This window comes from Excalfactoria chinensis, chromosome 2, assembly GCF_039878825.1.
Source record: "Excalfactoria chinensis isolate bCotChi1 chromosome 2, bCotChi1.hap2, whole genome shotgun sequence".
In the NCBI taxonomy this organism is placed as follows: Eukaryota; Metazoa; Chordata; class Aves; order Galliformes; family Phasianidae; genus Excalfactoria; species Excalfactoria chinensis.
The window spans coordinates 87261136-87288936 of record NC_092826.1 but is presented as its reverse complement, the minus strand read 5'-3'; the positions used below and the strand labels follow the sequence as shown (position 1 = coordinate 87288936).

At 37.6% G+C, this 27801-nt stretch overlaps 1 protein-coding gene across 1 annotated transcript; it reads left to right on the top strand.

The window, feature by feature from the left end:
• The first annotated feature begins 1900 nt into the window (after positions 1-1900).
• On the top strand, positions 1901-24292 carry GPLD1 (glycosylphosphatidylinositol specific phospholipase D1). The gene is made up of 25 exons (XM_072327274.1): positions 1901-2086; positions 4236-4291; positions 4931-5009; positions 5815-5912; positions 7139-7249; positions 7516-7564; positions 8041-8095; positions 9081-9188; positions 9967-9994; positions 10142-10281; positions 11324-11389; positions 12815-12935; positions 13221-13357; positions 14468-14654; positions 15094-15204; positions 16184-16258; positions 16642-16798; positions 19189-19330; positions 20372-20471; positions 20560-20653; positions 21229-21405; positions 21732-21892; positions 22630-22656; positions 22744-22794; positions 23312-24292. Exons 1-25 carry the CDS (start codon positions 1990-1992, stop codon positions 23387-23389), a joined length of 2505 nt encoding a protein of 834 aa, XP_072183375.1. The 5' UTR covers positions 1901-1989; the 3' UTR covers positions 23390-24292.
• Positions 24293-27801: the final 3509 nt, after the last annotated feature.

Below are 27801 nucleotides of genomic sequence, written 5' to 3'. Positions count from 1 at the left end.
TGTTACCTCTCCTGGTTACCTGGGAGAGGAGGCTGACCCCTACCTCTACAAAACCTCCTGTCAGGTAGTTGGAGAGGTCTCCTCTGGCCATTCTTTTCTGCAGACTGCAACCTGTAAGACTTGTGTCCCAGAACCTTCACCAGTCTTAGTTGTCCTTTGGACTTACTCCAAAACCTCTGTGTCTTTCTTGTAATGAGTGATAAAAAGTGAACGCAGTACTTGAGGTGTGGCTTCACCAGGGCCACGCAGAGTACAGAGGGAACACTGCTTCCCTGCTCCTTCTGATTACGCTATTTCTGATATAAGCCAGGATGCTTCTTGGCCGCCTAGGCACACTGCTGGCTCCTGTTCAACTGCCTGTCAACTAACACCCACAGATCATTTTCCTCCATGCAGCTTGCCAGCCACTCTGCCTCAAGCCTGTAAGAATGAATGCAGTTGTTGTAACTAATGTTCAGGACCCACCACTTGATCTTGTTAAAGCTCATACAGTTGGCCTCTACATGTTGATCCTGCCTATCCAGATCACTCTGTAGGACCTCCCAATCCTCAGGCAGATCAACACTTCATGCCAGCTTGGTGTAATCTGCAAACTTATTGAGGGTGCTTTCAATCCCCTTGTCCAGATCATCAATAAAGGTATTAAACAGGACAGGCCCTAATACCAATCCCTTGTGAGCACAACTAGTGAGGAGTTACCAGCAGGATTTAACTCCATTCACTGCCGCTCTCTGGTCCCAGCCATCCAGACAGATTTTTACCCAGTGAAGAGTATACCAGTCCACAGCCATGGGCAATCAGTTTCTTGAGAAGAATACAGTAGGCAGCATAGCCAAGAGCTTTACTAAAGCCTAGGTAGATAACTTGAGGTCAGTCACTTGATTTCAGGAGGCTGCCATCCCTCTCCTTCCACATGTCTTGGTGGCTGCAGCTGGTGCCTGGCACAAAGACTATGCAAAGCATTTGCCCACCTTGCCTATAGACTGAGCTGCAGCCCAATGGGATAGCCAGGCCATAAGCTTCCTCAGGCAGGTTTGTGCAAAAGACAGTGGGGAGCTACAGTAATCCTAAGCTCTTCTGTTGGACAGAAGCTCTCAGCAGTACGAACAACAAGAATTCTTATGATTATCTGCTTCATATGTAGCATTGAATTGGGTTGTCAGTCTTGTACAGTGACAATAACATAAAGATGGTAGTAAATATCCAAAAAGTTATTTACAGGAAAAGCTCACCCACATGGAAGCCTTTGGTCTGCTGGGAAATGCTGAGGCAATCTCCACTAAGGAGCAATCTCCAAGAGATGCTGCTTTAGTGATGGTCAGCCCTTAAATGAGGTCTAGAGGAGGTGGAGTCAAGCTCCACCCCTTCCGGGAGCACAGCTAAATTACTCTCAACTGTGCTCCAACAGCTGACCTGACACTTGTCTCAGCTGATTAATCAGAGGTTCAGGCTGTGATCACCAATTTCCCATACACAGTCTGAATTACAAGACCTAGATGTACGTGTATAATGAGTGGAATTCTTGCCTGGCTAAATCTCATGAGTTTTGCATTACCTCAAGTTCTGGAACTAGTGTGTTCCTATTAATACTGCTTTGGCAACTGGCTTACTTTTTTCTTTTTTAGGGGGGATGGAGGGAGATCTTGTGGTGCTGTAAGTCAGGTGTGCAGTGAGGTGGGCGTCCTCTGGGAGGCTGCCCTTCTCCTGTGTGCTATGAGTTAAAAGAAATCTCTGCTCTTGTGCAGTGGTGGCAATTACACTGCCAAGACCCCAGAGAGAGTGGGAAGAACACCTATGAATTATTTATTTAGAAAAATATAATGAATTTGAGGTGAAGGTTTAAAACGGAACTGCAAATACCAAAATAGTTTGCTTGCTGTGTCAGCAGTAGGTCTGAAAGACAAAATGAGTGCTGTAACCCACATTTCAAAGGTCACTGCTACTGCTGCAGGCTTCTGAAAACACAGTCTGAGCAAGCGTCGCAGCATCATGGCTGGTCTGAAGAGCTGGTCTGTTTTGATGATTATACTGTACAATTTCTGTCCAAAATGTATTCCAAGTGGAATTTCAACGCATGTTGAAATAGGTAAGGCGTATTCAGAATGAATTTTCACATGTTTTGAATTGCTTGGGAAGAAAAGTAAACTCAGATGGCTAAAAAGCAAAGGGAGGGAATGAGGTGAAAGTAATGAGCGTTCCACTTTGTTTTCTTTAAATAATAATAATTAGTAATAACAGTAATAATACATGGGTTGAACGAGTTGTTCATTTTTTGTCATTTGAACCTTAACTGTGTTGTTTTTGTAGCCAGACTGCTTGAAGCAGCTTGGTTGTATAGTTTTCTGTTTTCTGAAACACGGGCATTATGTAACTGAAATCTTTGTGCCTGTGAGCCTGACATAAGTGCTTCTTGCTTCAAGAAAGAAAAGAAATTGTCATCTTTGTTTAGATTAATGACAGAAGTATAAACTAGAGAACTACAGGAATCATTTTTGGTAGCTCTGTTTTCAAATAACAGTCTGTTAATTTTGCCATTGCTGCATATTGTATTTATTTCTGTGAGTTAACGCAATGAAAACCTGGATCTTTATCTTTTCCCGGGAGGCCTGTAATGTAGGTTTGTAGAGAATCAAGGGGAGAGCTGAGGTAACATCAAAAGGAGAAAATATTTCTGGCTTGAATTTCTTTTTTGCATATGTGATTATGAAATTCTGACCTCTGTAGTAATTCTTGAGAGAACACTTGAGAGAAAACCTACGTTTACATATTGTAAAGATCTTGGTTGTCTGAGAAGTAATGTGTACTTTTAGCTATCAGGTCAGTATTTACAAAAGACTTTGACCATCTTGTCTGGGCTCAGCTTTAACATTGCTAAAATCTACGCTTCTATTAACGTGCACATAGAAGTTGTGTTACGATAAGATACTGGAAGTTATTTCCAAATCCAAACATGGAGGCAAAGAAATTCTGCGGAAAAGAGCCCTTCTGCTTCAAATCTCAAACTGAAGTCTATCCTGGACACATTCCCGCAAGTGCTTTAAATGGTGAAAAGTTCTTCCTGTTCAAAACGTGGATCTCATTTGGAGTGCTGAGCAGTGCGGTGCTGTGCCCTACTTGCCGTGTTTTTGGAAACAGGCTGAGTGGGCGGGCACTGCCTCTGGTGGAGACTAGATGGAGCTATCGGGCTCTATCTGCAGACCCGTGGCCGGGGTGAGTCCATGTAAGGAGTAAGGGAAGGCAGGGAGGGTGGGGGACAGAAGCTGCCCAGCTGAGTCTCAGGTGCTGGAAACGATGTCTGTTGAAAGGGTTGAGACATGAAAGTCTTCTGTATTTTCTTTTACTTTTTAATATAAGTCCTGTTTTGGTGCAAGGCTGATCGTTAAGTCTCTCTTGACATATTTGAATGAGGATGGTTTAGAACAAGAGTGGGTAATATTTGAAGTGAAATATCATTCAAGCCCTCAAAGTTTTGTCTAGATCTTATTCCAGAATGAGTGGATTTTTTGTTTTTTGTGATTTAATTTATTTGGTAAGGACTGACTTAAATTCAGTATATTCTAGGTAGTCTTAAAGAGGGGTATCAGTGCTAGTCTGTATCATGACTGAACAGTCAAACTGATGTGTGGGAAGGGAAAAAAGGTAACCCACGTATGTAGTTTCAACTGGTTAATTTTAGAGGCAGTGCTGGGTATTTTTAGAAAAGTGCTAGTAGACAGTCCCTGGGAAATTGATTAGAATGAGATTTTATTCAAAGAAAGTGGTAAGTTTGTTTCATTCTTTTGTTATACTTGCTGAATGATCAGTGTCATGGTTTTGTAATGTTGCTGGCAGTAAGTGTGGCACTGCCTTTTCAGTGAATAAATAGAGTTATTTACTTTGCTGCTTTACTTGCTGACTTTGTGATCAGTGACAATACTCAATTCTGCATATAGTTTTTCATTTTCCTTGCTATTAGGCACTGTCATCTCTGTCAGCTTGAGAGCTGAAGTGATAGAGGGACTGATAAGACCTCTCTGCCTCGATGGGCCGCATAAACAACATTTCTGCGTTAGATCCCTAGATAATAAGAGAGGTCTATTTGTGTATACAGAATTTGTTGAGAAATAATACTTCATATGCCTGTGCTACTTGGCTTAGTTATGATAATGGAGTATAATCTGTTTTTGATAACATGTCTAATAACCATTTGCTGGGTTACAGTATCTGTGAAATACTTTCAATGTTTTGATTTTCAGCACATAGAGCCCTGGAATTTTTCACCAAACGTGAAGGGAATGTTGATTATAGACAGGTAGGAAGCACATTACTTCTCAATTTTGTACCTTTCCTCTGAGCCTTCTTCTGTTTTCTTACCATTCTTTATTACATGTTCTCAGTAATATGTGTGTAATTACTGTGCCTAGGCTGGATTTTTTTTCCTTTTTTGTTAAACAATTTAGCGGACCACTTTAAATATATAGTTTTCATGAACACATCTGCACATGCATAAACAAAATGCATTTGTTTTTTGTTAAAAACATTTTTAATATTATTTATGACAATCTAAAGAACACCATTTTACATCAGGTGATCCCTCATGAAAGTAGGAAAACATTCAAAGAACGTATTGATGTTGTCTGCTTTATACAACCAAGATGTGATTCAGAGGGCAGTAGTCAGCAGCCCAGGCTTTGAGCCTGGAAAAGAGGAGGAGGGCACCTTCTGAAGGTGACTTCACCAGTACCTAAGTTATATTTGTCCCTTCCTTAATGATCTTTCAAATAATAGTGTATATTGATTAGTTTAATTTCACTTACAGGGTCTAGAATGGTGGGAGGGAAGATGGTGGCACTGAAATAATATCGTATCTTGCTAGCAGTATTTATCTTTGGTAGGTTTTTGCTGTGTAATAGCATTCTGATTTCTTTTCCAACTCCTACCCTTTTCTCAGTTGTTACTAAACCACCAAGATGCATTTCAGGCTGGGAGCGTTTATCCTGATGCCTTTTATCCTCCAATCTGCAAACGTGGTAAGAAAAGATTTTTGAGTCCAGTATTGTAACAGCTGTGTTGTCATGTGAAAACAGCAGAATTTAATAGGGCTGAATGTAAGTATGCTGGAAGAAATCAAACATGGTCAAAAAAGCCTTCCTACAAAAGCATCCACACTTTTGGTTAGAATTCGGAGCCTTTCTTTGTAGAACTTGGTAGCAAATTAACAGATTTGAAAATGTTTTCAGAAAATAGATTTTGGGTAAATTTAGCTGCTTGATGCATGGAGCAATTTGATGTAAGGGTGCTGTTTGACTGAAATAGGTTAGATTAGAGAGTACTGATCTGTGGAGAAATTGAGAGGATGATAAGGTCATTTTAACTAAGTCCTGGTATCTGCAAAGGTCCAGCTGATGATAGCCCTCCTTAGCCCTGTGGTAAGTGATATCTGTCTTGGAGGCATTGAGTTGGCTGCTATGCCCGTCCTCTTTTCTGCTATGCAGTTTGATGCCTTTATTTACTCAGCAGCTTCCCTCTCTCCTCTCCACTTGGAAGGCAATATTTCTTTGTGTTATACTTACAGAGAAAGGGAGCAGACACAAAATTTTCAGATGCATCACACGCAGTCATGTAAGATAAATCTAGAATCTCTTTTGTCCGTATAAATCATACAAAAATATAGCTAATTTGGCTCTTGCTATATAAATAGATTGCAAAATGTATCACCTGTGCAATATGGAATTGAGCAAAGATCTGTTTGTTTTCAAGGAGAAAACCTTTTATTATTATTATATTATTTTTAAACAAATATTAATAAATACTGATATAATTCTGTTGCAACAGGGATATACCATGATGTGTCTGAAGATACTCACTGGTCACCATTTCTTAATGCAAGTATTCACTACATCAGAAGAAATTATCCTCAGCCTTGGGAAGAGGTAAGAAAAGTCCTTAAACTTTTGAATTGACTTTCTCCTGTTCTATTTGACTTCACTTGTTGCCACCTTCTTCAGCTTCCCATGTTTTCACAGCTTTATCCTTTGGGAAATGTAAAACAAAATACATAAAGTTTTAAAATTAAAATCTCTGCTGAATAGGATCAGACAAAAAGTTAACAGCTTCCATATAAAATATGCTACCTCTAATGTGTTTTGGTGCTTTTCGTGTTCTTTGTAGGTCCACATTTTTGAATGTTATTGGTGGTTTTGAGTACTTGTATAACTGTCAGATCTGGATGAGTGTTTGCCATATGAAGACCAGCCCTGGTTTAAAATTCACACTTGGACTTAGTCCTGATTTGCTCTTTTTTATACTATGTGACCTACATAAGAGGAGAGGAAGAACAGATTGTTAAAAGTGAGAATGGTTTTAAAGGTCATACTGCTTTCTTTTCCTTGTTGGAGTATTTGCCATTCTCTCTCTGCACAACAGAACTGTACAATCAGAGCCGCACCTGGGAGCATTCACTAATAAAAAATACAAAAAAATCTGCATGCTTTTTGACTGGCCCTTTGTGATACTAAAATGTGAACTGCTAACCTCCAGGAACTATAAATTCACCCAAAAATTGTGACTTGATTACATATCTTTTTAAAGGCCTCTGGAACTAACAGGGATTTGATATAGAGTGTTTTTTTTTTGTTTTGTTTCGTTTTGTTTTTCCAAAGAAGTGAAATGAAATTTCTGTTGCTCATAAGTTTATTCTGGATAACTTTTCTCTTTGTAGGAATAAAATGAGTAACTTCTTTCCTGGGCCTTAGTCAAGTGCTTTTATAATGAATAACACTTGCACAGGAGCATCTTTCTCTCCTCTGTATGTATTTGGACAGTACTTTAAGTGGCAGAGGAATTTCACTCCTTGGGAGTGGAAGAGTTTATCCTGAGTCCCAAAACACATATCTGACTGGAAGCACAGGGGCTATATTCTGACATCAGCCATTTAACTCTATGACCTTGAATTGTATGAAGTGCATGAAGGATTGTCGAGTTACAAAAACAATTCTCCAGTATTAAGGAATGAGTGATCATTTTTTTGTCGTGCTAAATTCTTGGATTGCAATAGAATGGAAAACATTGCATCATTGTGTAATGTAAAATGTTCACCTCTTCTTAAAGACAGGAATAAAATCATTGATGATGCTACATGTTTATTGTTATTGTGTAGGCTACGGAGAAGCTGGTGGCTTTCCTGTTTGGAATTGCCTCGCATATGGTGGCAGATGTTAGCTGGCATAGCCTGGGCATTGACCAAGGATTTTTAAAAGCCATGGGAGAAGTAAGTTTGGATTATTCTACTAACACAGCTGGAACTGTTGATATTGATAGTTCAGCTCTGGAGTCTGGTACAGAGAGAAGACAAAAACTGTACTCAGGAAAATTTTGAGAAAGAAATAATGTCACAAACTCTGTTAAAAAAAAATGTAAGTCAGGTTTGGGACCTGCAAGCCTCAGAGCTGCTTGGATGGTTTGATTCTGCTCTTGTGTTTATATGGAAGGATAAGTAACATGGTGAGAAAGTTGTTTGTTTGTTTCTTTCTCCAGGTTGATTTTCATGGTTCGTATTCAGAAGCTCACAGTGTTGGAGATTTTGGTAATATTTCTGTTTACTGAACGTAGATCCTTCTTGTTGGGATATACCCAGTCCACTTGAAAACCACTATTGGTGATTCTGCTCTTATCCTGTGTGATGGAAGCCATAAATCTCTCCCTGTAGCAAGATCCTGCTATTCCTGCCTGCATGTTCTGTGTTTCAGGAGATGCAATAGGGCATATAGATACTTGTGCTTAAAGCCAAAACACAGGCTGAAGTATGCTAAAGGCTAAATGGAGTCACTACTTGGGTTTTAAATTAGACACCATTTTTGCTACTGTCTGGATGTGCAGTATACTTTCAGGTGAACCTTTTGTGTATTTTAAATGACAAAGAGTCATACTCTTGGGTGCCATATAAAAATATACAGTACAGTCATAGATAGATCCATTCACGCTTATCCTTGACAGATATTTATGCATTTGATTTGTTGGGTTTGTGTTTTGTTTGTTTGCCTTTTATTCCTCCATCTACAGGAGGAGATGTACTCAGTCAGTTTGAGCTGGACTTCAGTTATCTGACACCGAAGTGGTAAGAGAATGACCTTCAGAAGCAGTTAACTTCTTTAATGATTATTTCAGTTTATTCTGTATTTTTCTTTCAAGACCATTGCTACTGGAATATTCCTCATATGCATATTTAACGTTCTCTGACATTAAAAACTAGGAGGACAGAAAAAAAAGAGTTTTAGATGTTGCAATGCAACAATAAAGATTTATTTTTTAACTCTGATGGAAATTATAAGTAATTACAGATAATGAAAAATGCTTGCTGGAATGCCCTACCAATCATTTAAATATCCTGCAGTTAATGTCTCACTTAGATTTCCATTTTCATTTTAGGGCACTGGGGACGTTTATGGATATGGATACTGAGGAATTCAAACAGGTTTTAAAAGCATTAAGAGAAGCAGCAGTTTTAAATAGGCATGCTTTATTTATTACAGGTTTTAAATGAGATGAAAGACCTAGATGCCCTTTTTTCTGCTGATGTAGTAGGTCATTTGAGTCTTGTTTACATGAAAGATGGTTCCTCTAGGTATAGAAGAAGGCCAATTATCTCCTCAATTTCATCAGCTCTGATATACCTCTGAGAAACGTTGAGACAGAAAAAAAAATATGAGCAATGTCTATTTGGATAGGAATAGAGTTGAATTGGAATGGGTTTGGCCACGCTGGAGGTTTGGAAGTTATGTGATTGCCACACCAGGAAACCACTAAAGGAAGAGTGCAAACTAACCAATCATAGCCAGTCAGGCTACTGATTGCTGGTTCTACAATGTTTCTACAGGTTTCTTTCTTTGAACTCAAACAGCAGGAGTGTCTGTGCAGAAAGCAACTGTAGATGCAGACCTGATTTTCCTGATGTTTGTGAATCTTGATAACCTTACAGAGTAGTTTGAAATATAGACTATATTGAAGCAGGCTATCATTATTTTGTTATTACAGAAGCTGAATTATCTTTTACCAGGTGATGTGGAAAAGCTTTTGTTACAATACCTCAGTCTTGTTCTTAGGTATGTACCTGTCAAAGACCTAGCCTCTATCTATAAGGAATTTTATGGAAGAGAGATCATAACCGAAGGCACAATTACTGACTGTACTTACCTGCTGTTTCTTGAACTGTAAGTTGGATAGCTTTGTGTAGATTTTCCTTAGTGAAACATATATAGGGAAAAGATGATAACCTTGTTTGAAATGCTAGCTCAGGAAATTATGCTTTCAGGTCAGGAATACAAAATCATAGGATATATATATATATATATGCTATCTATCTATCTATCTAACTATCTTTATTTAATTTTTTTTATTTTTTTTTCCTAAGGCCAAAATACAAAATTGGGCTGCTTAAATGACTGTTTTGTTGTTACATCATAGCTTCTGTGTCTAAGCTATTTAACGGATTTATGCATTTAACATATTTAGGCCTGTTTGTTTGAGAACAGCCAAGTTTTCAAGTATTTGGTGCATTGTGGCATGTTAGCAATATAATTTTAATCTAATTAAGCGTAATATACGTACTTAAATGGACTCTTTATGTATATACTGACCAATCCAAGAACAATGTACAGAGATAAGAACTACTACGTTTTTGATAACTCACAATGTCTGCTTAGAACACCTTAAACCACCTATCTGTATTCTTTATTTCAGTTAATTACTAGCAGATGTGCAGTAATTAAAAACACTGTGAATTCCTCCAGACTAAGAGCTACAGTATTGTTAAGGTTGTTACTTTTCACATGAAAATTATATTATCAAATAAGAAGAAAATGTAATTACTTATGTCATACTTAACACGTGCAGGAGTACAGAAACCTTGAGAAGAAACTTATAAATATTAAAATATTTTTAAGGTAAAATTGTTTGTTTCTGAAGAATTGTTATTTATTTCTTTTTCAGACATGGAGAAAGGCTTGCTGTAGCCAAGGTTAGTTTGTTCTTTTTGTTTGTTTTTTGTTTTTTGGTTGTTTTTTTGTTTGTTTGTTTGTGTTTTTTTTTTTTTTTTTTTTTTTGTTGAATATGTAATGCAAAGACAGTGCAATCTATTTTACTAAGTATGCTGCTTGTCTTTTAGCTTTTTCCAACATATGCTAGTAAATCTCCATTTCTGGTGGAAAAGTTCCATGAATATTTCCTTGGAGGAGTAGATGACATGGCATTCTGGACAAACAATATATTTGAGCAGATGAGCCAAATGCTAGAGCATGGAGTCAGGTAACATTGTGTTTCTTGCAACATTAAATGTAGTATTCAAGTTTTGACACAATTTAATCCTTCTGAAGGCAGGTCATTTCCTAGAGTTAGCACTCAACTTCGAATCCTCGTGTGGACCAAAAGAGGTATGACTGTTTGACTAGATGCACAGAGGAATACAGAGACCTTGAGTTTGTATTTGTAACATGTTCACATTCTTTTCTCCATGCAAAGCTGGGTCATACTCAGCAGATACTCAACAGGGGAATTCTGGGGCATTCTCTAGAACATATCCAATGGCATGCTCAAGTGTAGCATAGCCAGATGGGGGTCCTTCCTGGCCTGGTCATCTGAGCAGTGCTTGTATTATGTGATTTCTCTCATCAGCTGACAGAGACAATCCTTCCTAGAGGAGGCCAAATGCTACCTTCATATAATGCGAGCAGATAGGAATATAAACAGTAAGAATATATGCTCTTGTGTTGGAAGTTTGGGTTTATATTCAAAATATCATATTTTTATTGAAGTTCCAGCCCTGTATTGCACTGGTACAAGTGTAACTTTACTGTAAACAACATAAGACAAACTGTAAACAGCATAAGACAAACAGTGGGAATAAATCCATACATTTATATGGGTAATGTTATCACAGATACTATGGGAAATAATGTCTGAATATGATATGGCATAATCAGTTATGTTCTTTATTCCAAAATATCATTTTCATTAAAAGCTTGTGAAAAATAATTATTTTCTATTTATTCTATTAATAATATTAATAGAATTAGCAGGACATGTTCCAATAAGTTTCATTAAATGTGTGAAGTAAAGACATGCAAGATTCATATACAACCTAAGTCATTAAATATAATCAAAGTCATTAAAATATACATCAAAGGAGTTTCTATGGCTTGTAATACCTCTTGAAATTGATTAAGGAGAACTTCTTTAGAAAGCTGATGCTTTCTAACAGAAGAATCCGTAAGGATAAACGTTGAAGCTTTTGTTTCACTTCCAATGCAAGAAAGTCCTCAAAACACATGAATATATATTTTTTTTTCAGTGGCTGCACCCTGCCTGAGAGCCCTCTGTTTATTAACTGTACAAGGAACCACAAGGATTACTACATGTAAGTATAACTCTAAGGGTTCAAAGACTTGCTTCGGGTGACAGAAGAGTCAGTCTTTCACTAATGTGGACAGTGAGTTATTGAAAATTAGAGATCATCTATTTTTTTCCTTTTTATGTATGAATTTGAGATTGTCTTAATGTGAATGAATGATCATTGTGTAGGGGAACTGTGCAGAGCCCAGGACAGGCTTTTACCTCCCAGCCTTAGGAAAAGAATACTTAACCTAGCACTTGATGTTCAAAGCCTTCACAGTTTAATTGGTTGTCACTCTGTGTTCTGCTAGTCATTGCATTAATGACTCATGATCTGCAGTATCCTTGCCACAGCCAAATTCTTTTTGGATTTATGTTTAGCAGTATGGAACTTAACTAACTGTCCCTTTGAGAAAGCATGTCTGTTTCTGATACTGGTTAATTTAATTTTCACTGAACTGAAACTATGAAGAGTTGTATTTAGTTTCTAAGGGCAAGGTAGGTTGTATTTTCTTGGCAAGGATTACTTTCCTCCATTTGGAGGTTACAATTTAAAGAGCTTATTTTTTGCCAGGAATTTTTGGTACATAATATTAAAACTTCAAGAGGACTCTAAACTCTTTAATCCTGAGTTTTATTTGGTTAACAGAAATTCAGAACTTTCTTGGCTTGCCGGCAGTAAGTATTAATGGTTTAATTTACAACTTCAGTCAGACTGGGACAGTGGAACGATCTCCACAGAGAGATAATAGTGGAAAAGAAAATAAAGAACAAAAAGATGTGATAAAAAACATATTCTCAAAGACACCAGTGCATCTTTGAAAATAGCCATGCTGAGTAAAAAGAGGACAAGAGAGCGAAGAGCTTACTTTTAAAGTCTATCTTTTATTTACTATAAAAACTAATGCCTGTGCGCAGATGAAAAGAGCAGTGGTGACTGTAGCTAAACCAGTATATGAGGTTATGAAAGTTAATGTTTTCTGGAAACAGTTTTCTGGTTGGGATACTAATTACCTGTATTTTATTGCATACTTATTGTGGGAGTTGTTATCTTCAGGCTTAGACCTTAGCTGAGAAAAGAGCTCTTGTCCTCAGATGCATTCTTCAACTAACACCTCACCAAAGTCAGTAGTTGTGAGAACCATTAGTTGGAACAAAAATCTGGCCAGTGGCTACATAGTAATAAACCTACGTGTTGAGGAAGAATAATTCCAGGGAAATACTGGAAATATTTGAAATAAGTGAAAACAACTGGTGAAATATCAGTACAGGAAAAAATAACTTCTTTTGTGGGGAAAGAGAAAAAATTGTGTGAAGTCAAGAAACAGGCGTGTAGCTTTGATAATTCTATATTCAAAAGACAGTACAATTATCTCTCCTTACTTTGTTATAAAATACATCATTAATTCAGTTGCATTAATTGTTATTAGTGCCTTCTTTATTTTAACAGAAGCAAACACTCAAAAAATGAACATAACAAGAATACAACCTCTTTGCTTCCAAAAACATTTGAAAAGAATATCACGTATACAGAGAGAGGAGTTCACTTCAATATACAGTCTTGGGCAACAGTAAGTGAGAAGTGACATGCGTTAGGTAAAATTCAGCTCTGTATAAAACTGTTTTAATTTGTGTCTCTGGATTTAAACCGTAGCCTCTCACTTCACTCCATGGAGATTCTGGCAGCCATTGTAGATTGGTATATAATGTTCATAATAAGTACATCATAAATACAATTTTTTTTGCACTTTTCATCACTTTCTCTCCACTGATGATGACTTATTTTTTGAGGCTGTCTGTACTGTTTCAGTCTTCAGTTTACAAATTCTTGTGTCTCTTTGTTATTTTTATTTCAGAATTCCCTCCGATTCATAAACCGTGCTTTTGCAAAAAATATCTGGAGAGTGATAGCAACACATCAAAAATCCTCTAAGTACATCTCCAAGCCAGTATCTTCATATTTTCTTGCTTCGCCATATGCTAGACTTGGATGGTTTGTACCTTTCTTCTCAAGCCTCCCTCCTAATTTCTGAAAAATTTGACTACCTACCAAAAAAGTGGTTTTTATTCTCTGGATACTCATTAGAGGTGTCAGTGGTACAAATGGCCTGAATAGCTTACACTGACTGGATGGAACTATGAGTCAACACTTAGGACCCTTTTTTCTTGTTATCAATGTTAGCACAAGACTCCTTGTGTCAGGGCTGAATAAAACATTCAATTCATGTGTAAACCTTAATCAGCGTCTTCCTTATCCTGTTACTTTATATTTTCGTTCTCATAGTGATTGAGGTCAACATGCTCAGAATGGAGAGAAGCAAAATTAGCACCATCATCACTTATAATTCTAACAGGATAGAAAGATCTTTTGTTACCATTTTCTGGTATAGGTTGGTCATTAGACCAGATTAGTTGTTTGTCCCGAGTTGTTTCTTGACAGTGCCTGAAAGAATGTTCTTGGAAACTCCTGTAGATTAGTAGAGAGTTCAAAGATGTCATAGAAAGATGTGTATCTTTCTCCTTTCCAGAGATGTTCTATCTTTACCTGCATTAGAGGTGAGAGATGAACTAAATTTGTATTGCTGCTCATCATGGTTTATTTCTTCTGATTCAAAAACTGAAGATTTAATTCTTGAGGTTACTCCACACCAGCCAAATGAATGGTAGTTCTTTCTCTCCATGTTCTCCTTTTAAGCCTCCATTATCTTACTGAGACCTGTGATCCATTTGTTTGTCTACTGTTAACAACCACTGATTAAATTAGAGATTTGGTTAAAATGATAGTTAATTTCAACTTCTGTGTTCTGTGTCATATGCAAGTGGCCCTTTTTTGTGTGTTTATTCTGACTGCTCTCACATGCCTTGTGTCAGTTCAAAGGCAGTCCATACAGATCTCAGCTGCGTTAGTGGAAGATGACCCTGTTTTTATTTAGTCCAAGTAAACAAAATAAATTACATCATGTGGAAAATGCCATGTAGATCCTTACTGAAAAGATGGGGAAATACACATCTTAGTTTACCTGAAATTAAAAGTATTTATTCTCTGATAATGTAGAGGTAGTCTGGCAGCTAATGCTATGGTTTTGTTGCCTCCCTTGTACAGGGCAATGATCTCAGCTGACCTAAACCAGGATGGATATGAAGATCTGGTAGCTGGAGCACCGGGGTACAGCACACTGGGCCACATTCAGATAGGAAGGGTGTATATAGTCTATGGCAATTGTTCAGGTTTGCCACAAGAAGACATGGATCTAGATGGAAAAGCAGACCAAGTACTAGAGGGTCATCAGGTGAGGGATCAGGTCAGATACTTGACACTGAGAGGCAGGATCAAATGGTCTTTTTGAGCAATAAAGTTGTTCCTCTATAGAAAATATATTTATTCATATAGAAGAGAATAGTTTGTCATTTCTAAGCACAACATCAGGGGTGCGCTAGACTAAGAAAATGAAATAGTGCAGCATTGCCTTGTTATATTCAATTAGCTTATATTTTAACAACAGTACATCCTCAAAGAGAACAGACCACTCCCAGTTAGTGTATTGCTAATATGGTTATTATCTGAGAGAATAATGATGATAAGAGAATCTTAATAATTGTTGGGATGGGTTTTTATAATATCTATTTCCAGTTGTTCCCTGTGCTGTGATTGCAAATGTACATTATGTTTTGGTGGTTTTATCTTCAAAACATTTGTTATGTTCATGAGAGCAGTCCCTCTTCTTTTAGCCTTCAGGCAGATTTGGTTCTGCACTGGCAGTCCTGGACTTCAATGAGGATGGAGTGCCAGATCTGGCAGTTGGAGCACCTTCTGTGGGATCTCACTCTCTCACTTACAAAGTAAGTCATACACAAGTTTTGTGTTTGTTTTTTGGTGTGTGTGTGTGTTTTTCTTTCTCAAACAGATCATTTTTATTGATGCTTGTGTTTTAGAATAGTGAACTGAGACAAAGAATATCTGTTGTTGTTGAAGGTCTTTTTTAGAAATAAAAGAAATAAATAAATAGAGAGGTTTGTAACAATTGTGGATACTTTGACTAGATCAATGAAAGTTATCTATATGTTCTTCTTTTGGTGGACTTTATGTGCAAATCAGATACCAGTTTTGAAGCACTGATGTGCTGGAAACATTAGAAGCCATTTGTAAAATCTGGGAGTAATATTCTTCTAGGAACAAAAAGTCTGGAAGGAACCTCATGTCAGTAAGTCTTGCCGTCTGTTGTCACAGGCCAACAGACAATATCTAAAATGCAATGTGAACACAAACATGAGCTAGAGTAATCAAACTACAGTGGCTTAATGACTTGAAGCTTACAAAATTATCTCCTGTTTAGGGTCACTGAATGTTTTCTTTCCACTTGAAAGAAAACATGCACTTCTACTAAGTCTAAAGCTCTTCAGAATTTCAAATACTAACTTAGCTGCCTCAGTACTAATTTCAATGCTTCTATGTAGACTAAAACCTTGTAAAATTGCAAGCATCTGTTATGAATGACATGCATCCCATTGCTTTAAGTAATTTTAAACAAAATTAGAGTCAAAAGAACTTGCATGTAGTTAATGTAATATACATTATACCATCCTAACTCCTAAACTACAGTATGACGAGAACATACTTGGTTATAGCACTGTCCATTACAGTATAGGTATTTTTAGGCTTGGAGTGGTTAGGACAAATTCATGAAAAAGCTTTTATGAGAAAAATGTAGTTGTATTAATAGTACTTAAAGTTATTTCACTCTGATCTTTGCCTGGGGTTTCATACTTGGGGCTGACGTGCAAATCTTTTCATGTTGTGTTTTCTTTTCCTATTATTTAGGGTGCTGTGTATGTCTATTTTGGAACTAAGGGAAGAGGCTTGGCATCTCAACCAAATATGACCATAACTTGTCAGGTAATCTGATCAGGCTGAGGCAGGACTACACAAGCAGGAGGTGAGGTAAAAGGGAAAAGGACCTGTGAGATTAAAGAAAAACTGTTGAAATCAAACTTCTAATTGCAAGGAGATATAGACATGTAATTGGGGATGATGCAAGCAGATGTTTGTTTAGGTTGTCTGTTTGTGGGAAATACACTTGTACTAGAGGGGAGGGAGCAGGGTGAACAAAAGGAAGCACTGCCCTCCAAAAAAAAGAAAACAAAATTGAAGTAATGGAGTTGGAAGGTAATTTGATCAGAAGTAGATAAAGTTAGCTCTTTAGAAGTAAACTTCTTTATTTTGTTAAATAATTCATGGTTTAAGTTCCATTTCAGGCTTAAACAAACTGTTTATTGCAGTATTCCTACTGTAATCTTGGTTGGTCCCTCCTGGCAGCTGACATTGATGGAGATAAAAATGCTGATTTGGTTGTTGGCTCTCCATATGCACCTGGTAGAGGGCAGCAGAGAGGATTTGTGGCAGCATTTTACTCTTATTTCAACAGAAGTAACCAAGGTAGTATTTATTGGGTAAATGAATCCTGCTGTTTTTTGTATGACTGTTCATTTGTTTCTACTTAATTATAAGATAATTCAGATTATCAGCCACTCAGTTTTTTATCAAACACTCAGTTTTGAGTCATCCATAATCTTGCTAAGGGTATACTTTGCCCCATCATCCAGGTGGTTAATGGAGATTATAAACAGCACAGAACCCTGGGAAATACAACTAGTTACTGGCCTCCAGTGAGGCTTTGCACCACCGATCAATACCCCCTAGCTCGGTCATTCAGCCAGATTTTTTCCTACCTTACTGCCTGCTCATCCAGCCCATACTTCATCAACTGCTCTATGAGGATCTAACAAGGGACAGTGTCAAAGGTCTTAGTGAAATCCAGGAAGACAATATTTCCTGTTCTCCCCTAACATGTGAGGACAGTGTTTTGTTTATAAAAGCTTATCAAATTAGTCAGGCTTCATCTTTAGTGAAAATGCCTAACTATTCCTGGTTACTTTCTTGTTTTCTGTGTGTCTGGAAAGGCTTTCTAGGATTAATTGTTCCATCACCTCCGTAGGGACTGAGGATGCTGACTAGTCTGAAGGTCCCTGGGATTCTCCTTAAAGATAGGACTTACATTTGCTTTTGTCCAGTCTTTTGGCACTTCTAGTCACCATGATCATTCAAAGATTATTGAGACCTAGTAATTCAGATAATAACTCGATTTTTATTATTTGAATTATATTCAAAGAATAGTTCAAAGATTCAGACCTTCCCAATTACTAATTGGTTAACTAAAGTCTGCTTGCCTGAAGTTCAGGATCTGCTACCCTTCTACTTGTTTTGTAATCTATTCAGGCTCTTGAACTCCCCTTTTCATGGTCATGATTATAAGATCAGGTCTATATTGTTACTGCATAGCAGATCAAGCTGTGTGACACCCCTACTTAGTTCATCTAGTATCTGTTAGAAGTGACACTTGACACCCTCTAGAAATCATGCCTGTGTAAATCGTGCTATGTTTCACTTTCAGCAAATGTAAGGAAAGACCAAGTCTTTTGTAAGAACCGAATTATGTAATAGAAAGACTGCTTTGGTGCCTTTCCAATATTAGTCCTCTGTCATGAAGAACTCAACAGCTGTCTCATTTTCTTGAGTGGTTCAGTGGTTTTTGAAACAAAGAATTTTCACTGACAGGTTAATCTTTAATTAAATATCTGGTGATTCAGATGAAGAAAACCTAAATGTAAAATGTCATCTGTTTCTGAGAAATTTAGCTTGACAACTAATACAGATAATTAAAAATGCTAAAGTTCTTTTTAGTAAGCATGCACTTTTTTCCTATACTACATCAGTACCTATTTCCTATGTACTGTCAATATGTCGTGTATGCTGTCTGATAATATGAGAATTGATTCTGATCAGTGAGAATTTGAAGTTTATAGATATACATCATAGGAAGATGAAATCCTCCTTCTAGGAACGTGATCTTGGATTTTAATTACTTTGACAGAAAGGCCTGCTAAAGTCATCAGTTTGCACACAGACAAAACAACAACATTGTAACAAAAATAAATGGATGATTTTCTGGAAGCAATGAATTCCATTGTATATTGGTGATACTGAGGAAGACAGACTGGTATCTTGAAAGATGAATTTCTGTCATTACTTGTGCTCCTTGGTGTGGACAAAAGGGAGTGCTACAAGTGAAACAGCTAGTGAGTGATGGGTGCTGCTGTGAATGAAGAAGGAAAGGCCACATACATGACTAAATAAAATTAGTATGAGATAAGATGTGGTAGGATATGCAGGTATTAAAGCTTCATCAGAACCACATGATGGAGTTTTCCAATAATTTCTACTAGGTTTTTTTTTTGTTTGGTTGGTTGGTTTTTTTGTTGTTGTTTGTTTTTTAGCTTATTCTACTTTATCTAAAATTGAAAACCAGAACTGAAATGCATTTTACATTTTAAAAAATCAGTGACTTTTTTCTTTTAACCAAAACATTGATTGAATGATTTGATAAATTAAAGCCAGAATTATTTAATGTTCCTCCAACAACCCTGAAGTATTTTCAGTTCCCATAAATAGTCTCATTTATTTTTATTTTCCACCATAGGGACTCATCAGTTCAGGGCAGACTTGACTGATAGCTGTCACGTACTTCACGTAGGCTATTGTGATGCTTTAGTAGCAGGATGCATTGAACAAAGGCTTTGATGAAAGAGTACAGTTGTGGATTTAGCATCGCTCTGCAATGAAATAAGCAATAACTGTTGTCATACCATAAATGGCAGAAATACTAATAGAAACTTCTCACCATAGGATGAGTTTATCAGTGGATGATTGCTAATAGAATTTTGTATGCCAGGTTACAAAATTTAATTCATGTTTTCCTGGTCTGTCAGGACTTCTGTCTGTAGAGGATGCCAACTGGATGGTAAATGGGGAAGAAAACTATGCTTGGTTTGGATTTTCACTTCATAGCTGCCAACTGGAGAATGCAACATTACTGCTGATTGGTAGCCCTACATGGAAGAATTGTGTTGAGTGTGTTATAAACCACTGCTTTATTTCTCCTCTATTCTGTCAAGATTTGTAATAGATTAGACTTTCTGCTTTTCAGGAAGTTTCCTCTTTATTTTCTTTAGAGTCTTTTTGTTTGTATTTTATGCCTTTGCCCTTCTTCATGTATTTACAGAGTAAGGACTTTGGTTTTTAGAGACATAACATTTGTGGGGTTTTATTGTGGTTCAGCCTAGCAGATGGCTCAGCACCAGAGTTGTTCATTCATTCTCCCCTTTCCCAGTGTGATGGAGGAGGGAAGGAAAAAAAAAAAAAAAGAACAAAGTAGAACTCATGGATTGAGGGATTGAGATAAAACTAATTAGTAAGATAAAGGAAAACAGTTATGACTATATAAGATTTTATATATGTAACTGTATATATCAAGCAATGCACACATAATTGCTCAGCACCCTCCAACCAATGCCCAGCTAGTACTTTGAGCAGAAGAGAGCTAGATGCACTCCCATCCCCTACAAAACTCCTTCTGCTTGTTGTCATAGGGTATGGAATATCTCTTTGGCCAGTTTAAGTTAGCTGCCCTGATTCTGTTTCCTCACAGGTCCTTCAAGGCCTTCACTGCAAATGGCCTTGGCTCTATATAGCACTGCTTAGTGTCAACTATAAACGTGGATGTGTTATCAACTTTGTTTTTTCTTCTAAAACCAAAATGTAGCATCATACCAGACACTCTAAAGAAAACAACTCTGTCCTAGCTGAAACCAAAACAGTTTTTTTTGGTGGGATGGGAGGGGAGAGGGCAAAAAAATGCCAACAAGTAGATGTGACTACAGATAGCACTTACTTTGAGATAACATTCTCAAAATCAAATCAAACACAAAAATATATTGAGTGTTGAAGAAGTGGAGGACAAGACAAAGTTCATGGCCATGAGAATTACTAAAATGAATTATTAAATGGGAATTTCTAAAATAGATTAGCTGCCCTGTTATTCCAAACTAAAAGTAGAAAATATTTTAAGATGATTAGACAGCTGAATCTGAGCACTTTATATTCTAATTCAAGGTGCAGTCCCTTCTCATCAGATGTCAGACAGAGTGTTGGGAAAGTGTATGGATATAACCCACCAAGCACAAAACACTTGTTTACTATAGCTGGAAAGAAGGTAGGGCTCTCTTTGTGGTATAGTGTTTTATAAATAACTTGAAATAGAATGACATTCTGTGGAAATAAGTGCTTTTAAAATCTGACAGGCAATGGGCAGAATGGGTTTGTCCCTGGCCAGTGGCGTGATGTCTGTGGCTGGGATCACCAGGACAGTTTTGGTGGTGGGTGCACCTACTACAGGTACGTCATTCTGAAAACTGCAAGCCATTTCTGCTTTCAGAGATCTGTTTCTGTGGGAGTGAAGGGCAAAAACAAATGTTAGAACAGGGATATTTTAATTGCAAATAGAATGTAAAAATGTATATTTTTTAAATTAGAAATAATCACTGTCATCACTAGACCTCAATAAGGTGTTTTTTGTTGTTTTTTTTTTAATCTTTAAGATTAAATTCTATTAATAGCATTTGTTATGTTGCACTATTTATGTAGCAGTGATTTCCAAGTATACTGCATGTTCCTTGGAATTATAACAACATAGTATTTTGTGCTTACTCTGGAATTAGACAGTAAGGAAATGCATGAATCAAAATGTGGAACTCTAATATCTGTCCTTAGAATGTAGTTTTGCCTGTTGTTATTGCTAAGAGATTGTTTTTATGTTAACTAGTGTTACTGCCATATATTGTCTGATGGGTGGTTCATACGTTTTTTAATTAGGTCCATTTTGGGTAATTATTATTGCTGTCAAGGTGTTTTAAGTACTAAACATGAATTGTTACGTCTGATGATTAACTTACTTTGTTGTTGTTTTCTAGACAGCCTATCTAGGATTTCATTTCTGTCCACGGCGTTGCACCAAGCTGGACAGACTCTGGTATATGATCTGAAAGACGGCACCAAGCCTTCTTTGCTCAGTACATTCAGTGGGGACAGAAGGTTTTCTCGCTTTGGAGGAGATATATACTTAAGTGACCTGGATAATGATGGTCTAGGTAAAGCTAGATGAATCTAGATTGTAGAGTTGAAATGCTTTATGCTTTGCAGCAGAAGACTGGTCACACACGTACAAGTGCTGAATGCAGCCTTCTTACTCAGTCTTCTTACTCAATTACTTGTAAAATACTTGTACAAATATTCCATCATGCCTCCTGAGGAGACATCTCTAAAATCCCAATTAATTTAGACAGAAATTGAAACATTTTAACCATTACACACCTCTAAATACCAACACTCCAATTAAAATGTTTTGATTTCAAACTGTCTTGCTATGATATAGCATTATTTCACTTTTGATGTGCTGTCATTCTAATTTTTGCAGATGAAATGATTGTAACATCCCCCCTGCGAACTAACGATATCACCACAGTGCTGTTGGGTGGGGCAGCTGGCCGTGTTTACATTTATAATGGAAATCAAGCATCTTCAGAGAATGTGACAGACCACTGCAAATCATGGATATCTCCTTGTCCTGAGGACTGGGTAAGAAAACATAAAAGTGAAATCATGATGTAAGATCATAATGATAGTTAATTAATTACATCCCATGCAAATACTGGGCTTGGTTTCAGAAAAGAATGAGTTATTTCTATTTTGGAATCTGTGTAATTTGGCTTCTGTTTGTTCTCAAGCACTCAGGAGCACTGAGTCCAGTTCTGGGCTCCTCAGTTCAAGAAAGACAGGGAACTGAGTCCAGAGGGCCACAAAGATGATTAGCAGCCTGAAACATCTCCCTTACTAGGAACGGGTGAGAGACCTGGGGACTGCTGTCTAGAGAAGACTGAGAAGGGATCTCATCACTGCCTATAGATCTACTGGATTGGAGTCAAGTGGAAGGGGCCAGGCTCTTTTCAAGAGTGCCCAGTGACAGAAGAAAAAGCAATTGGCACAGACAGGAACACAGGAAGCTCCATATGAACATGAAAAATAACTTTACTGTGAGGGTGACAGAGCTCTGAAATGAGTTGCCCAGACAGGTTGTGGAGTCTCCTTCTCTGGAGATATTCAAAACTTGCCTGGATGCTTTCCTGTTCAACCTACATTAGAGAACTTGCATTTAGCATGGGGTTTGGAGTAGATGATCCCCAGAGGTACCTTCCAACCCCTACGATTGTGTGATTCTGTTTCTTTGCTGTTTAGGTGCCAGGGTTATTGCACTCTCCTACTGTGGTTCACAAGCCTTTTTTTTTTTTTTTTTTTTTTTTTTTTCCCCACTTCAGGCACAGTATGTCCTCATTTCTCCTGAGGTGAGTAAGTGGAAAATAAAATGCTGTGAGAAATGGAAAAATCCCACTTTAAAAAGCAGCATTCTAACGAGAAACATTATTTTACAGGAACAATCAAGATTTGGAAGCTCTGTCATCACTGTGAAATCTGAAAAAAAGGTGAGCAAAATAATTACTTCTGGTTGCTTTGTTACATCTGTCTACGTCACTTACGTGTATGGGTGAGCATCTCAGGTCTTAGTCATTGCACTTCAAACATGCAACGAAGAAACACCTGGAAATGCAAATGCATCAAGTTAGAACTTATAATCCAGCAACAGTCATTGCTGCTGGTTTCTGCGTGAGTGCAGGTGAGGTATTTTTCCAGTCATTTGTACTCTTTTGCTATGGCATCAGTTCAGTCTAAACTTCAGCTATATTTCTATTGATCTCGCTTCTGAGAGTTTATGTTGCCAAAAGATCTGACCAGTTCTAGCATTTTCCAAATAAAATCAAGTCTGTTAATCAAATTGTTTTGTTAAATGCTGTTCAGATGAGGTGGGTGGCTTTCCCATTTCTTCTTATAACATGTCTATATGATACTAAAACAAAATCTATTTTCCACTAGGGAAGCTTAAAGCAATCTTTCACCTGTAGTTGCACCTTGTTGACCTTTTTTTCATATCTGTCTCCACAGAAAGAAGTTGTAGTGGCAGCAGAGAGAAGTTCAGCAAAAGCTCGACTTGGTGGAAGGCTTTTTGTCTACTCACTCTGAATAGTCACGGTAGTCTTTAAGACTAGGGAAAAACTGGTCTTTTAAGGAAAAAATTGTACTATCTATCTGCGATACTTTCCTTAACCTCTAACACACCAACAAAAAAAAACCATTACTGCAAACTTCAGTAGGTGCGTGGTACAAATAGCTGGGTAGCATCTCACATAGTATCCAGGGAGTGAGGGATGCTCACTGATCTTAAATGATGGCAAATTTTCACAAGTGAACCAAACAAGTGAACAAAACAACTTTTTGTTGTGAGGTTAACCAAAAGAATTTATTCTGTGTTTAGCAGCAAACACCCTACTGCTTACTACAGAACTAATGACTAAGCAAGCTTGAAATACATCAAAATCTAATACATGTTCCTTCCCCAAAATTACTGCTAGTTGATGCCTTATGGGGAAACTGTTGATCACAGCCTGAACCTCTGATTAACCATATGAGGCAAGTGATGAGTCAGCTGCAGGAGCACAGGTGAAGGTAATTTAGCTGTGCTCCTGGAAGGGGTGAAGCTTGACTCCACCTCTTCTAGATCCCATTTAAGGGCTGATCACCACTAAGGTAGCATCACTTTCTGGAGATTGTGGAGAGTCTCAACATTGGTGAGCATCCATCTCAACTGAAAGCCTCAGTACTGGTTGAGTCTTTTCTTAGATACCCTCTGGCTATCCATTTACTCTGTAATTACAACTATACACTTGTATTATTCCAACTATACACCTTGATATCTTTTTCTCCCCTGTAGCTCCTTTAGCTACAGGGTCTGTTGTACTTTAGTAATTAAAGCCTGTTATTTTTACTTTCCTTTGGTGAAATTTAACATAAGTTCTTTGGGCATCTATACTTGAGATTACTGAAATTTGAGGTCCTGTATGGAATAAAAAATTTATTATTTATCTCTGGCTGGGACATAAACATGAGATCCATCTGTGTTATCCCATTCTTAAGTTTGAATTCTTTGGACATGCAGCCTGAGTACTATTCAGGGCTTACTTGTTTTTTGGCTGCAACATTTGCAGTTCCTCCTTAAGAGGTCTGAAATGGTTATTCACATGGGTCTGGGGAGCAGGTTGTTCAGTTTGCTTCACCTTCCCTGTTACTCCTTGTTTTTGAAAGGCTGGGTCTAGACCTAGGTGTAACTCCATTTGGTCAGTCCTGTATGCCTACCCAAAGTATGCTTCACTCAAAGGCTTTTCTCTAAAGCTTATGCCTCTCCTAAAAACTTATGACTTTGTTAGGGGGCTCGATTAGGGAAGGTGTTGGGGGGTGTCTATTTTAATTGTATGACCAATGTGCAATCTACTTGACCTCCTTCCTGCCATGCTCCCACCACTCCTGGCAATGGCATGGGGCTACAACCACCTTTTCTGGTTGCTCATTACCAGTGACAGCAGTGTGGGCAAGAGCAGTTTGCTGTTGCGTTTTGCAGATAACACATTCTCAGGCAGCTACATTACCACAGTTGGAATGGATTTTAAAATCCAGATAGTTTAGATCAGCAGAGAGGAAGTGAAATTATTGATCTGAGACACAAGTGAACGAGAGTGTGTTTGTGATGTTTGTGGGGACCAAGAATGATGACCAACAGTGAAAAGTAGTAGACACAGAGGATGCCTCTATATTTTCTGGGCAGATGGAAGAACAGCTGTTTGAGATCAGTGTCAAAGAAAACATTAGTGTGGAAGAGATGCTTAACTGCAGTATGGACACTGGTACACTACCACTTCATTTCAAAAAAGTATTGGATGGAGTCTCTTCCCTTTTTCCTCCCCTGCTCGTTGCAGTGCATATTGTAGACAAGAAAGGATGTTACCTACTAAGTGGTCTAATCAACCCAAGAGTATCTATATAACACATACTGATTTAAACAACCTCCCTGTTGTTGCTTTGGCTTATGTCTTCTTTATGTCAACCAATCACAGACTGTAAGTTCATCTTTTCAATGAAATAGTTCTTAATTCAAGTTGGCTCCAGCCACCTGTATCAAGATACAGAATGTGGGATTCATTTGGACTAAACTCATTTTTTCGTTTTTTAATGGGCAAAATTAAACTCTTCACCTCTGCTTCTCATTCTGCCACAGCCATAAGTGATGTTCTATTTCTTTTTAGAACAAAAAAAATGTGATTCTCCCAAATAACAAGACCCTTTCTTTTCATTGCCCTGATAACAAATAGGAGAGCTGAACATTAGTTTGAATTCTGGTGGCAAAGCTGTGTTGTTGAGAAAAGGTATGAAAATAATCTAGATTTTTCTGGATTGATGTCTGAATATGAAAGCCGCTGCAGGCTCCTTCCCACAATACTTCTATGAGAGAGAGAAGGACTGCTGTTCAACATAAGGAAATAGAAAGATTCCTTACTTGGATTACATGGTGGTGGAAGATGATTTGGTAACAAATTGGTCACACTGTACCCAGCAATGTTTTTCCTCCATGGTTTTTCTGGGAAAACAAGAGTCCAGTTTCTCCTATGTCATATTTCATCTGGTTTCTCAGCTCTCAACCAATGATGTCCTGCATCAGTTCCACCCAGGCTGAATAGGCCAGTGGTGAAGCTGGCTATTTCCACATTTTGCTCCACATATTGCTTTGTATTTTTTTATTATTATTATTATTATTTTTATTTATTTATTTATTTATTGGGGTGGGGGTGTGTTCTACAGGAGCAGAGGGTAATTTCCATAAACATTCATTCACAGCCTGGATGCAGCCTGTCTTTGTAGTGGCAGCAGAAAGTTTGTTTAGTGATTGAGTTGGTGTAGAGGATTTTCCTGAGCGAGGAGTCTGTACCCATTGCCCCATATGCTAATGTGTGATGGAGTGCAGTTCACTGGAAAGGTCTGGTTTCCAGAAGCCATCTGCCTGATTTTGGTCTGCTATAATACAATCCCATCCAGTTAGGGAGACTCATCAACAGCATCCGAGCCAGACAGATGAGTGCAACTGTCACAGGAATGTAAGCATTGTGATGGTTTGGCTTACAAACCAATCAGTCAGTGAGCCAGCCATGTTGGGCAAATTAACTGCTGTGAGCAGCAGCAATACTTGACCTAATACAAGTAAACCAGTCTGAAAACTTTTTAGAGACTAAAATGAGCAGAAGATTAAATTTTGGTAACCAATTTTGGCTGTATAATGTATACTGAATAACTGTGTCATCTTCAGCTCTAATTATTAGGTCACCTTTACTAGTCAAGTTTGTGGGTTTCCTTGACAGAATCAAGAAGAAATAGCATGTAATTTATGTTATTAGAATAACAAGATAAATATGGGAATTTTAAGACATCGAAGTTACTTTCAGGATAGTAAGTGTGAAGGTAGGACAGTTATAAGCCAAAAAGAACAGGTAGATGCCAATGAGAAAGATCCTCTCTATCTCTAGCAAGTTTTGAGGCCCTCACTGAGGGTGTAGATCAGTTGGGTTCTTCCCAGAGGAGGGCAATGCAAGACTGATTAACTTTAAGGAAATGCTTTTGCACTCATGGCTGAAACTATTCAGACACCCTTTTTTATGCTTTTAGGTAAAATTCCACAAGCATGATAACTTAGAACTGTGCTTTAATTGTTAGCAGTATTGCCTTCAACTAACATTAATGTTGTACAATTCAGGTTTGCAGTGTGCATCATTGTCTTTTGAAAAACTAGAGAACCAATATGTTACGCTATTATTAATAGCAATCCATAGATATGTATGTACCTGCATTTTCTCTTCTTTGTCTCCTTTACCAACACAAGGTATTATTTTTAATAACTCAGTGGAATAGCACAGATTTCAAGCTTCAAGCATAACACATCTCAACTTATGTGCTTAAGAAGTCTCTCTTGGGAATGTTCTCTTAAAAAAGATGAAAAGGCAAACATCAGTTTGTTGTGTTCTGACATCTCTTCTGGGGGCCTTATCACCCAAACAGAAAAAATAACTATGCAGCCAAGTTACTTTGAAATCTGCACTTCATGTACATAGTAACTGGGTGGAACAGGGAGCACTGAATGCAATACTTACCTACCAAATCTATGGATACTGGTATGAGGCAAAACAAGCAATGTGCTTATAAGACTATCCTTTTTTCTTCTTTTATAAATGAAAACTGCTGATATCAATATAGTCTGGAGCCAATACATTCCCCTGGCTTTTTGTTTTTTTCTGCGTATGATCTCAGAGTAATTTTATTGCACATTAATGCGTTTTAGTTACTTGAACAGCATGAAAACCACTAAGAGTTTGTATATGTCTGCAATGAGGACAGAAGTCTTGTGAAAGAACTGTCTTTCTGTCAGTGCTTTGATTATGCTGTAAGTAGTTATGCACAAGAAAAGGAGTCAACATATTACACAGCAGACTCTCTGCACAGAGGACCTAGCATAGAAAGTTCAAGTGAAAACTTACAACCAGCCATATAAATACATT

What these genes read in the sequence shown, in the direction of transcription:
- GPLD1 (XM_072327274.1), top strand. Translation starts at nt 1,990, where the DNA reads ATGGCTGGTCTGAAGAGCTGGTCTGTTTTGATGATTATACTGTACAAT. An exon ending in TTTTAAAAGCCATGGGAGAA is followed by an intron (nt 7,250 to 7,515) that starts GTAAGTTTGGAT and finishes TTCTTTCTCCAG; the next exon opens with GTTGATTTTCATGGTTCGTA. An exon ending in CTCCTTGTCCTGAGGACTGG is followed by an intron (nt 21,893 to 22,629) that starts GTAAGAAAACAT and finishes TCCCCACTTCAG; the next exon opens with GCACAGTATGTCCTCATTTC.